A 14,341-nucleotide genomic window follows, 5' to 3' on the forward strand; every position below is an offset into this window, starting at 1 on the left:
CGAATGCTTCCAAGTTGTTCCGAGTAATTCCGAATGAATTCCATGTTGAAATTGATGCCAATTTGGAACTTCTACACACGGGGAGCCTGAGAACCAAGTTATTATTTTTTTAGGCCTCATCTCTTTTTTTCATATTTGAGGATTTAGAACAAACAGTCTGGTGATTTTAACTGAAATCAACATATATGTGTTCATTATTTAAATAATAATTTTTTTTATATCCCCCTTCGAAGAATTGAGGGTATATTGCTTTAATTTGCTGCTGTCTGTCAGTTGGTCGGTCTGTCAACCGGTCTGTCTATTGGTCCACTAAGTTTCCTTCATTTTCTTCACAATCATTGCACATACTGAAATGAAATGTTGGTATACAGATTGATCATATAAATATGTAGGTCAACTTTTGACAGAGTTATGCCCCTTGGACTTGGTAAAATTCCAACTACTGTAGTTCCCTTATTTTTCGCGGCCGAGTACTTCTTATCGCGAATGAGGTCTTCAACAGTCCGATTCTAATCGCAAAAAATATATTTGTTTTTCTTCTTGAAATATTATTGTCCATAAATTGTATCAACTTTTCACAAATTATATCCTCGAAGTCTTTTTCTTTTAAAAGATCAAAATTCAAAAGTTAAAAAAATAATTTTTGTTAGGTCATACAAAAAATAATCCTATGTTGATATCGCGTGAAATCACCTTCGAAAAATTCAATTTATCGCTTATATATCATTAAGAACAAACCCGAGCATTTTTCTTCACAACATAGTACTTATACCTGTACACGGACATTATTTTAGCCTTTGTTACTAAACTTCCTTTACAAAAATATCTGATTTTCCTTTATTCTTTTAATATGCATTTTAATATAAAAATTACTATACATTATATTCAATTAATTCACTCAATTTTAAAAGATATATTATGACTTCTATGACTTTTACTAATGGGGAAAAAAATACTAAGGTTTGATTTATCTTCACAATTAGATAAAACCGATAAAATTATTTTTTTCAAAGGTGACTTCACAACAGATCTTAACTGCCTGTCAGGAAATTCTGTTTGTCAGTGAGATTTTTGATCTATGTTTTCCTTGTAAGGATTGTTGTAATAAACTATTAAATCAGTCCTATAATTTATTCTTTTTTCTTCATATTTTCTATGTAATGACGTACTTTTATTGTGTAAGATAATATGTGCATGTTTCGGATTAAGCAGCTTTAAGGAGTATATTGTATACATGTACCTTGAGTATGCTCGTAATTCGATTTCTTTTAGACTTTTGCTACAACTTATATCCCCGTTAGTATCCAACTAAGCCGAGTGTTAAATTATATTTTAAAGAAACTGCCAAAGTTTTCATATTAAGTTTTGTGCTCAGCAGAAAAATGATTACCTCAAAAAGTAATTTATGTGAAATTGGACAACAATCAAATATTTAAAGAAATCGATGAGTAAAAATTTTTTTTGGGGGGAAAAAATTATTTTTTTTTCTATTTTGAAATTGTACCATGTTTATAGTTATACATATTATTAAGTATTTCAAGGATCATCTGCATTCAGTACTCTGATAAGAGAGATAACTCTTAAAGGTTTGATTTTCTATAATCCCTTTAAATGTCTTTTTGTTCATTTTTTGCCATGCAAACTCAAAATTAATTGCAGTTTACTTGTAAACATTATTTCATTTGGGAATTCATACTGATGTAACAATTTATGAGTGATAAGAGGATTTATGAACCGTATATTAAAACCTGTTGCACAAATATAGTTATGTTAGAATTGAAAATTGATGGAGAATAGAAATTTTATCAGGATCATTGAGAAAATGAACTTTTGGTAAATAATCATGGATTTATTAATCTGGCTTTGTATTTTCTAATACATGCATACTGTACATGTAGTGAAATACACATGTATACCACCAACATTTAGTTTTTTATACATATGGCATTTACCGTATAGCGGGTTTTCTTGGCGGGTGTAAAATTTGGCGTTTTACCGCTATACGGTATTTGCGTGAAAGGAGGTTTGTATTTCATATTATAGAAAATTGGCTGCATATGTCATGTGCATGTGTTGTCAAAGTAAAATATATAACACTTACACCATTTGAATTATTGATTTAATATTTGATATTCTTGTAACTTTGTATGAATAGGACATATTAAACATGCATAAGATATATATACAAGTACACATAAAGGAGTGCAAATATTGTTGCAGAATTTGACGCTTTTTCATTTTATATTGTTTTTGTATATTTGATTTTGTTTTTCAATGAAATGGTTGTGTATTTTATAGATGCAATTTGATTGAGTGGTACATCCTTTGATCAATTTGAAATTACATTAATTTTATGTCTCTTATATTTGCTAGAAGCACTAATCTGTGTTACATGTATAAATAAAAAAAGAATCCGGCTTTTAATTCACATTATTTTATTTAATTTCAAAGTTTCAGTGTTTAGTTTTTGCTCTAATATGTCATGAAATCCAGAACTGACAGAAACTTAAAACACACGATCAATATTCCAGAATTCCATTCAAGAAAATGACTCCCACTAGTTAATCAATGATCTGAATCATTCATGCGTTTTTTAAATGTGTTTATTTCTGTGCTTCCATTCTGTGTATAGCAAAAAGTTTTATATGAAATAAATATTTTATAATTAGATTGTCTTCCTGGTTTTACTTTTTTAACTATCTATTAAGCCATACCATATACAGTTTTCTGTATGACCTTCATTGTATTTTCCCTCCAAGTTGTTCTCCTTGGCTCCAATGCGTGAGGTTAAAGGGGCATGCATTGAAACAATATAAGCTAAAAGTTTTCATTCATATTTTATTTTCGTATGTTTACAGTACTTATAATAAACCAACTTATTAAAGGTATTTCTAATGATCATCAAAAATTTTAATGTCAGTTGTTGAGATTCCAGAGAGATTTTTTTTTTCATTTTGAACAAGGTACATGTCATGTTTTTGTTTTCATTATACAAGTTAATTCTAAATACAATTAGACTGAATCAACTGGTTTGTTGAATCTCCTTTCGTTATAACCATGATATTTTCTATACATTTAAACAAAACCAAAGGTACAGACCTTGTTTCCTTTTTTTTAAAATATAAAGAATTGTAAAAATTCTCTATCTCCTTTGTCAATAAACAAATGACATTCAAATTTATGATCATCAGAATTGCCTTAGTAGGGAATTGTAAATATCAAAATGGTTAAAAAAAATGAAGTTTAAATAGAATTTTCTTTTTTTGTACAAGCATTGGCGTCAGAAGCAAATTGAAAGTGGGAGAGGGCTAAGTGTAAGAGAAATAAAAAATCAGACCTATAAAAAAAACTGACAAGCAAAAAAAAAAAGAAAGAAAGAAAGGGAATGTTCTTTTTCCCAAAACACGAAAATCCTATTTTGTGGGGGCCCGGGTTAGGTTCGAACTTCATTACCCAAATTTTTTTCCGAAAACCACCACTTTCCTCATTTTTAACCTATACTACGACTTGTCTGTGCAAAGTGGGGTGCTAGACCTACGCAGCAATGTTCAATGTCTATACAAAGTATATATTTGGAAAAAAAGTGTGTGTGTGTGTACATTTCCCCCCCCCCCGGTTCCGAGGCCTATGACAAGTGACTTGGAGTTATCGTTCTAAGCATTCATTTCTAATTTTACAAACAAGTTCTAGTCCATATTTTTGGTGCTTATACAGAATATACTTTACACTGTAAATAACCCTTTATTAAATTCATTTCTAGTACTTTTCTGTTAGTAAAATGGATAATTGAATGTCGTCAAATTAATAATGATGAAAAGCTTTGAATTTCATAATAACAATACTACATACATAATTATCATTTTCAATGCTTTGGTATAATGTATTGCCCTATTAATTTTAAGATTTCTAAAGATAGAGGGTCAGCACACAAGCTTTTCCTTCAGTGTCTCGAGAACCATTTTTCTTGACGGATTTCGAACTTACTACTTGTCCAAAAGGTAGTACATAACAGATAGGCCAAATTTAATGCAAATAATTTTGATGTAGGAAGACTTTGTCTTATTATTTTTTATGGCGATCTGTAGGAATATTTCATCATTTTTAAATTATTTTTTTCTGGACCAAGCCACTGTGTTCTTACTTTCTGGAACTTGCCCAATATATTGTACCCCCAATGAGATATAATTAAGACATCAAGAACATATAAAAATTTCATATTATTCTTTATTTTTATAATCCATGTAATATATATTCAAAAAAGTAATATTTATACAACCGAAAAAATATATAAAGACTATTCTCCCTAGTGAGTACATCGTAGTACTATATGCGGCACAATCAAAACACTAGGTCATTGGGTGTAGATTCTTTAGAGTCAAATGTCCTACAATTGTGTACACACTGTGTTTGTTGCTTCATTCAGAAGAGGTTCTACTAATCAACTCTGTCTCTTTCTGTCTTCCTCATTTAATGGCCTTCTTGGTCCCACCGTGTGTAATACAGTCATCCCAATCTGGCCAGAATTCTGCCTTCATTCTCTCACAGTATCCACAAAGATTTTCAAACTCTGAAATGTACATGTATAAAAGAAAAATTACAAGGTACATGTGTACTTCAATCAGAGAATCACCGAACCCACCCACCCCCTCCACAGAAAAAGAGGATAGTGGAAGAAAAGGCAGATGGAAAGACAGAAGAATCTTGACCTTTCAGCCTTTGGACTTTAAGTTAATAAGAGTCTTAAAAATGTTTGTAAAAATTTTACTTAAATTTCTGACTTTAAGTTTCAATGTGAAAATTTACAGATATCTAAAGTTATATCCTGAAATGAATGTATGCAACATATAAATTTCTGTTCTTGTCTTAAATAATGACCTTGACATTTGACTCTAAAAGCAATACGGGTCTTCTTAAGACCATAAGGCTTTGTGAGATAAAAAAAAGTTGTGAAATAAAATTTCAATGCAAAAGCTCAGGCTTTTGAAACTACATGTATTGTCTGGAAATTAAACTGTTATGTACAGACAGAATAACAGACAATTCAAAGGAGCTTCCAATTGTAGTTAATGTATATTTTCAACGGGATATGTGGATCTATAGCTGGCTTGGTCTGAAAAAAGGCGTTCATTTTTTCTAGACTATTGAGCTACCGCTACAGATTCCTTACTTTTGAATTCTTCCTCTAAAAATGATCCAAATCCATTCCAATAGCACTGGGAGAGAATTCCAAATATAGCGCAATCCGACTGACAAGGCCTCTCTCCCAGAAAGAACTTTTTCTTCCCTGAAAACAGAAACAATACCAAATTACGAGTTCTGTTCAAGCAAATGTGCTTGCATTGATATTCATGCCTTTTCATTATACCGGTATATTTATTATACCGGGGTATATGTCTAGTAAAAACAAATTATGTGTTTGCACAAACCTAAAAAGTTAGAAAAATTCGTAAAGCATTCAACAATGATTGTCTCCACTTCTTTTTGGGAATGGCGACCCATTCCTTGCGCATGCGCTTGTTTTCCCAAGACACGCTTCATCAGTTTCTTGAAGATCCAAGGAATTTTAACATATTTGGAAAGTTCGTTGGCTTCATCGTAAACCCAACGATGTAGCACAATTGTCCTGTATTGAAAAGGAAAATGATCCAATTGTCATTATTACATGTAAGGATGGATACAAATAAGAACAGGATGCCTGGATTGGCATGCACACATATTTGAATATTAAAATACAAGAAAAATTCACATGTGTAAATTATTCACTGAAAATTAATAGAGGTCTAGATTCAATCTCGTTTTAACATGTACCAGTAAAAGTACTCCTCCGCCACTTTTTGAAAAGAATAAGCTATGGCCTTTTCCTCGTCTGTGAAATCTTTGTCCAGATCTATATTGAGTGTTTTATTGATGAACTTGACACAAAACTCTGAATCTGCCACCTCCTCCCCATTGTATTCAATCCATGTTATTTTTCCTTTAGAACTTCTGTTTCTACCGCTGTCGTATTCATTCTGGTTTGAATATTGTAAAATTGATCCTTTACATATATTTCTTATAGCAATAAGTTCATTCAGTTGTAAATAAATGAATTCAATTATAAAGACAATACAAATGGATAACCATGAGTGACTTCTTGCAACAATCCTTTATACTCAGTATCAAACCTGATATGGAACTTTTGCCATTCTCAAATAGGTTTCCAGTTTTACAGCGAATGCAGTTAGACTAGGAGCAAACGGACCTCTGGGAACTGTATGGTGAATAACCGTGTCTCTAGGGTAAGATTTTCTGAAGAAAACACACAAGAATAAAAAATACAGACAATCATAATTATACCCCCCTTTGAAAAGAAATAGTATATATTAGTGATCTAAGTACGTCCGCCTGTTACGCTTGGGGTACCCATCTCTTATCCGCAACTCCTTTCATGCGATGAGACTTTCAAGGAATATCTTTATTACATATTGCCATTGTGCATCTCCTATTTTATTTTTTGTTCTGACACATATTTTGGATTTCCCATAGCAAAACATGGACACTGCCATTGTATTCATATATGGCAGGCGGGGGATATCATTTAGTGAGCTCATTGCTCACAGTACCTCTAGTTAATCCAGAATTCACATAGGAAAAATTAGGTCATACGTACACAATTTATTTTTTCAATTTGTTATCTTTCCATTTATTGTTAAAACCGAGTAATTTCCATCCAATGACTCGTAATGCATCTTGGCTCTCCTGACACCTCTATTTCCCGCAACCACCTCTTCCTGTCCTCTCTGCGTTAAGATCATCCAGTGTTTCAGAACCAGCACCAATGTATTATCTTTCCATCAATGTACAGCTTGTCTTTAACTAGGCCCTACTTTGATCTTCCTTGGCTTTCTTGAAAATGGGGTACACGCCCTTTCTCCGTTCTTGTATTTCTTTTGGGAATTGTTCACCAATCGAGAGGTTTGTGTCTTTTACCTTTGTAGGCATTTTTCTGGATGAGTTCCCGCTGGGAAAATCTAGTAAATTTTGCTACAATAGGGCGCGGTTTTCGTTGCTTATCATGCCGATTCTAGGTAACGTTTCAATTTGAATGTCATCCAATAGTTCTCAATTGATAGAGCATTTTGTCTTTATAGTGACTTCACAATTTTCTTGCTCCCCTGGCCTGCTAGTGCCGTTGTCATATCAGACGGGCTCTAGCATTAATCTGTAAGAACTCTATTTGTGAGCCTTATGTTTTTCTTCATGGAATTTTCCAACGCTGTTTTCAATTCATTGAGTGCTTTTGAGCTGTTTTTACCCTTAGTGTCGAGTGATTTTGAAATACATTCTTGTTTTTTTCCCTCTAGTACGCGAGTGTTTAAGCTTTTTATGTCATTTTTAAAGTTTGACAAGGAAATCTCAATCAACTCTAACTTTTCAAGTTCTTGGCTCATAATATCTGAGAAAAAAATTCCTTGAACCCACTGTTGGGAAGCCTGGAGAGAATTGTTCGATTGGAAATTCTGGTGGTGCACTTTGCATTTCCGTCTGTATAGGTATTGATTGCATGGGCTGTAATTGATGATAGGAAACATAACCTAGCTATGTGCTGGGTGTGTTGCATTTACTGATTCTCTGCATTACCGTGAAGTATTTGTTGACTAGCGGCCATCTTACCCTGCGCAGATTTTCGCTCTTGTATCTTTTTCTTCGGTGTTTTGGAGACTGAACACGCACAAGAATTCATAAAACCAAGATATATTTACACAGTCAAACACATACAAGATCCCGAACTAAAGCAATTCATGCTTCTAGCAGTGGAATCAAATTAAAGTGCATGAATTCTCTGGACGAAAAAAACCCATGTCCACCTCTGTATGTGTCAACTGATAATATGCTAAATGGAAGATTTACTGTTGCGACAGGACTTTGTTCAGTGTGTTAATTAAACCTAAATTTTTCTGTTGACACATTGAATTCTTGTAGTTTCTTTACGTTACTCAGCTTATTATGGTAAGTAAAATTCACAAAAATGAACTAAACATATATATAGTTTCAGATTTTATGAACTCGATTCATCTACTGTAAACTATAGTTTACGATCGGAAACATCATAATGGTGTTTAGTTCACATTTCTGTTTTATAGTTGACGCCTTAATCTACATTTCATTATAGTAGACTGAAAAGTATTATAAAGTATCAGTGAAGTATCATTAAATTTTATTCAGTGGTATAGGAGGAGTTGTGAATAAGCGATGGGTAACCTTCAATATTTAAACTAGAGGTACTGTGAGCACCGAGTTCACTATATATGAAATCCCCCGCTTCCCAGATCAAGAAGTAAAATAGGAGGTTCACAATGGCATTATGTTATAAAGAATCTGCGAAAGTATCATTAAATGTTATTCAGTTTTAAAGGAATGAAACATGCAGACATAATGAACATTATTCAAGATCAAAAGTTCTTAAAACAATACAAAGCATGCGCAGGAGCAGAGCGAACGCGGAACTCTTATACATCAGAGGTGGGATCAGGTGCCATGGAGGAGTGAGCATCCCTTGCCAACTGGTCACACCCGCCGTGTGCTCCTTGACATTATCGGGAAATAACGGCCGGAAAAAATTAGTCGTCAATTCCGTGTTGCGTATAGGAGATGGGTAATGTAATCTTCAATAGTATTGAAAGAATTTCAGTGTCCGTGTTTGGCTAAAGGAAACCTGAAATATGTGTTGGATCTAAAAGATAAATACGGGGTTAATGGCCCTAAATTTAACAAAAAAATTGTGAAAGTCAGTCACATTAAATTTTATTCAGTGGTTTAAGACCTAGAGGGACAAGCGGATAAGAGATGGGTACCCCAAAGCATGAGACAGACGTACATACAGCTAGACAGAGGGACGAACGGACATCCCGATCACTATAATTTTATACCCTTCAACTTTCAAGGAAAAAGTAACAATACAAAGAAAGAAAACGAAATGTGACAGGACAATTATCAAATAAAATCTAATTCTTATTTAAAAGAGAAGAATAAGAAAGAAAACAAACATGTTGACAGTTCTTAATCACGTGATCTAAAAAAAATCATAATGAAAATATTTGTTGTAAGAATTCTCCTATCTTGAAAGGTGTAGTTTCCCCCTTTTTTTCATCAGAAATAAAACATACATGTACATGTACCACTTATATTTTTAACCCGCCTTTTTCTGGAATGCCAAGTTAACATTATTATATTTAAATTTTAATCCTTCTTCAAATCAATTGTATCAATATTCAAATCAATTTCATCTATCTTTAGGTTAAATTCAATTATTCAATCCTATAGATCATTAATTCATTTGAAGATAGGTATAATTCATTTGATCTTAATTATTTATCTTTAATTCAACTGTACCTATCTTCAATTCATTTGAAAATACTAGGTCCAAATACGTTTACTACTAATTGAAGATAGGTACAATTATTTGAAGAAAGATTCAAATATTTGAATATATGTTAAATAGCCTTCCATTTAAAACTTTTGACATGATCGGGCGCATTAATTGTTGAAAGCACAACCAGTTAAATTGTTTTGACCCCTCTGGCTCTCCATACATGTGGTTAAGAATGTGATTAGTCACTTACTTGCTATTTTTTGTGAATTTCTTAAACACTGCTATGACAGCAATTCCAAGAGAAGCAGCCACGCATATCTCTTTGTAATGAGTTTTCATAAATGTCTGCACTCCTTCCATTATACTACTTTTTAAAGTTATTGAATATATAATACTTCTAAACGTCCATCGTCTTTCAAGTGTTAAAATCCGGTTTCGTTTGTATGGCTATCTGTTATGTACATAAATACGTAAATTCTTAGCAATTGAAAAAAAATGTTCTAAATTTTGACCTTTTTTCCAACCCTTTCAATCTACATAGGCACTCCCCATCATACTTGTTAGAAAATACGCCGTGAAACTTGCTCATTTTACGCATTAATACATGACTCATAATGTTATTTTCAATTTTTATGATACATATATTTGTTTGTATCTGATTCATTTGTTCTAAGATGGATAGGGCATATGCAAAATTTAATTAATTATCCAGATAGTCCTGTGGGTTTTTTAATGATATTAAAAACACCACCGTTAAGCACTTTTAATGATCTATATTTTGCCGTTATCTTTTAAATAATACTATTTTAAAGAACGTTGTAAATTGTAAATATTTACATTTGCAAATGTTTTCCTTTATATAACACGTAACTTGAAAGCATTTGCGTATGGGAAAATTAATCCGGTACGGATTTCTCAAGCAAGATTCATGTTTTTTTTTCTTGTATGTTGAAATTGAATTAAAATACACTCTTATGTACATAAAATTCCCCGATCAAAATAAACAGAATGTAACTTTTAACGTCTTTTTAGCCTTTTTGTGTATATCAAAAGAAAATGTCAACATGTGCGTATATCTTGATACGACTAACCTGTTAATCGGTCGGAACGTCTTGCGGTTAACCGGTAAGCAATCAATTGCCATCCCTAATATTTTGAAACAATAAACGTTATTTTATAAATATACAGCTACAGTTTGAAAGTATCAAGTAGATGCATTGGAAATAAATGTTTCAATATAAGTTCAAAATGGAAGGTGCTTTAAATTGGATTAAATCGTTAATTATTAATTGGTTAATTTCTCAGACTGCCCATCCAAGGTGAACGTCTTGGCCATTGTGTAAGGAGTGATAGCAGGTATTGTGTTCTTTGGAATTCTTCTTCTTCTTATCTGGAAGCTGTTTACTACGATCAGTGACAAGCGAGAGCTGGCCAGGTTTGAAAAGGAGGCGCAGAATGCCAAGTGGGATACGGTAAGAATCAACTGGCAAATTCTGTGTAGAAATAGTCAGATTTAATGGAAAAATATATTGAAACTTAAGTTAAAAGTTAGATATACATGTATGAATGCATTGGAGACATTTCCATTTTAATTTTAATGTACATATACCAGAGTCTTAAATTTTTTGATTTATTCTGTTCTGTAATATTTTTTTACTAAAACGAAAGAAGAATTTTAATCTTTCATTAAGATGACTAGAAATTGTAGACATTCATTAAAATTTCTTTTATTTTAAATGGTAAATAAATCAATACTTATTTTGGGGACAGAAAATGACTTTCATGGTTTTATTTTATGCATAATGATTATTATAAATTGCATGTTATTTAACCATTCTTTTCTTTTAACAGGGAGAAAATCCAATTTATAAAAAAACAACATCAACTTATAAAAACCCAATGTTTGGAAAAAATAAATAGAGGGCACGCTGTTTATTGAATACCAAAGACACATAGTATTGTAATCATTATCTGACATATTGTATATGTATTGTAGGGGGAGAATCCAATTTATAAGCAAGCTACATCCACGTTTGTCAACCCCACCTACAGGCAATGAAAAGTCAACATGAAGATGGTCATTCAAGACTTGGGGATAAAAAATATTGTAGACAGGTGTACAACATGCAATGAAAAATGATTTTCAAGAAATGGTTTGGGTCATTTGATATAGATTTAGATTCAACCTGGTAAAAGTTTTAATCACTTACTAATTTCAAAATGCTCAGAAATGAAAAAGAAGCATGTTGAAATATTTTACTAACTATATTGCATGAACAAATTCTTTCTCATCATTTATGATCAAAATTTAGAATTGGGGTGCATGGTTAAGACTGCATGTTTACATTCCTGTTACAAATGTCTTGATTTCCATCAGATTGAGACAAGCATACAGGGGTTTCAGATGTGATGTAGTTGCATGAGTTAACTCCCTTGTCATAGCTTGCAGCAAGGGTGTCCTATTCTCTCAGCTGCATGATTTATGTCGAGGGCTTTCTTGTGACATCAGAGAAGTGTATGATGGCATTTTCTCCCAATTCGTGCCATTAGTTGAGTGTAACAAGTAGAAATGTTTTCCCAATATATATTCCACTGCCATAGTATTGGTTTCTAAAATGTTAAACTCTTAATGGTTTCCCATCCTTCAGTTTGATTGAAGTTTAGTCAATTACTAATTATAATTTAATCTGGAGTAAATGTCTATTGCATTTTATTTTGTATTTGTTTTAGATATGTTGGAATATCACTGAATATGCAATTATACTGAAATACAGAGTCATGTAAAATAAAATATAACGTTTTTTCCAAAAATTATGTTACCTATGCACACATTTTCATGGTTGTATTAGAGAAAAATATATCTAATATTTGACATTTTGATGGGTATTTAATAGATGAATATGATTTGATATTGAGGAAAAAGAAAGTTGTTGCTTAATTTTTTGGGGATCTTTTGATCTGTTTTTTTTTACCTGCCATCATCTAAAAGATAAGAATGAATTTAAACAAAGCAAAAGAGAAGAGAAAGTTACAAAAATGGATAATGGTATGAAATGGATGGAAATTTTACAGATTTCTTTCTGTAGAAAAATACTCAGATGAGTACTTGAAATAAAGCATTAATTTATAAGTACATGTATATGTAGTGAAGGCATGAAATGTCCTACATGTAACAAATAAAATATCTAAGGTGTATATGTCCATTAATATTTAACAAGAAACTGTAAACCAATTTTTATTTGAAGTTAGCCTATAACTTTTAATTTGCCTGACTAAAGAAATTTTCAAAATAAATCCATTAAATGAATAATTCATGGTGTGAAACATTAGTGAGAAATGGAAGGTCAAAAACTCGGAGAAATTCTACATGCAAATAAAAATTGGTTTACGGGTGTGCAATATGTGCCTTTTGTAAAGTATTGCATTCTGTGATTTATTTGAGTGTTTCCTAGTTTGTAATGGCATTTTACATCAACTGTGTTTTGTCTTAAAGGAGTATATTGCATTGTGCACTTTGATTATCATTCCTGTCCGTCTATATTTAAGCTGAGTATCAATAATATTTTAAAGGAATTGACAATTTTTTCAATACGTTTTTTTTATATAGTAAATACACTGTTTGTGTTACACCAAGTTACACTAAATGAAGTTTTTTGCCTTAAAAACAATTTATGTGAAAGTGGACAACAATCAAATATTGAAAGAATCAATTAGATGAGTAAAACTTTTCTTTGATTTTTTTTTTATTTTGAAATTATACCGTGTTTATAGTTATACATATTATTATAGTATTTTAAGGTTCATCAATACTCTGATAAGAGAGATAACTCTTAAAGGTTAATTTTCTATAATTCCTTTAAATGTCTATTTGTCCATTTTTTGCCATGCAAGCTCAAAATTGTTTGCATTTTACTCATAGACATTTCATTTGGGAATTCATAAATGTAACAATTTATGAGTCATAAGAGGATTTATGAACCTTGAATTAAAACCAGTTGCACAAATATAGTTATGTTAGAATTGAAAATTTAGGGAAAATGAACATTTTATACAGGATCATTGAGAAAATTAATTTTTGGTACATAATCATGGATTTATTATTTGGCTTTGTATTCTCTAATTGGACAAATTATGGTTTTACATACAGTGAAATATACCACCAACTTTTAATTTTCTATACATATGACATTATTTGTGTAAAAGAAGGTAGGTATTTCATATTAAAGAAAAGAAGCTGCATTCGTCATGTGCATGTGTTGTCAAAGAAGAATATAGAACACTTACACCATTTGAATTATTGATTCAATATTTGATATTCTTGTAACTTTGTATGAATAGGACATATTAAACTTGTATAGGATATATATACACATAAAGGTGTGCAAATATTGTTGCAGAATTTGATGCTTTTTCATTTTATGTTGTTTTTGTATATTTGATTTTGTTTTTCAATGAAATGGTTGTGTATTTTATAGATGCAATTTGAATGAGAGGTACATCCTTTGAGCAATTGGAAATCACATTAATTTTATGTATCATAATAATTGCTAGTACTATACCTGTGTTATTAATTGAAATAAAATCCTGCTTTTAATTCACATTATTTAATTTAATTTCAAAGTTTCAGAGTTTAGTTTTTGCTCTAATTTGTCATGAAACCCAGAAGTGACAGAAACCTGAAACACACAATCAATATTCCAGAATTCCAGCTGCTAAGAAAAATGACTTCTGCTAGTTGATCTGAATCATTCATGCGTATTTTTAAATGTGTTTATTTCTGTGCTTCCATTCTGTGTATAGCATATAAAGTTTTATATGAAATAAATATTTTATAATTAGATTGTCTTTCTGGTTTTACTTTTTTAACTATCTATTAAGCTATACCATATACAGTTTTCTGTATGACCTTCATTGTATTTCCCCTCCAAGTTGTTCTCCTTGGCTGCAATGCGTGAGCTTAAAGGGGCATGCATTGACACAATATAAGCT

The 14,341-nt window shown here is 31.5% G+C and overlaps 1 protein-coding gene and 1 long non-coding RNA gene across 2 annotated transcripts; one reads left to right on the plus strand and one right to left on the minus strand.

Moving 5' to 3' along the window:
- Positions 1 to 4,459: 4,459 nt before the first annotated feature.
- Positions 4,460 to 9,794, minus strand: LOC134267617 (failed axon connections homolog). Its single transcript, XM_062749816.1, has 6 exons — positions 9,603 to 9,794; positions 6,165 to 6,288; positions 5,809 to 6,011; positions 5,427 to 5,623; positions 5,168 to 5,284; positions 4,460 to 4,567 (listed from the first exon to the last, which is right to left on the minus strand). Exons 1-6 carry the CDS (start codon positions 9,710 to 9,712, stop codon positions 4,464 to 4,466), a joined length of 855 nt encoding a protein of 284 aa, XP_062605800.1. The 5' UTR covers positions 9,713 to 9,794; the 3' UTR covers positions 4,460 to 4,463.
- Positions 9,795 to 10,660: 866 nt separating this feature from the next.
- On the plus strand, positions 10,661 to 12,053 carry LOC134267618 (uncharacterized). The gene is made up of 2 exons (XR_009992201.1): positions 10,661 to 10,824; positions 11,349 to 12,053. It is a non-coding gene; the product is annotated as an uncharacterized LOC134267618 (long non-coding RNA).
- The last annotated feature ends 2,288 nt before the right edge of the window (positions 12,054 to 14,341 follow it).

The sequence above is a fragment of the Saccostrea cucullata genome, unplaced genomic scaffold (assembly GCF_032062105.1).
Source record: "Saccostrea cucullata isolate Sc308-1 unplaced genomic scaffold, CSIRO_AGI_Scuc_v1 ctg8927, whole genome shotgun sequence".
NCBI lineage: Eukaryota > Metazoa > Mollusca > Bivalvia > Ostreida > Ostreidae > Saccostrea > Saccostrea cuccullata.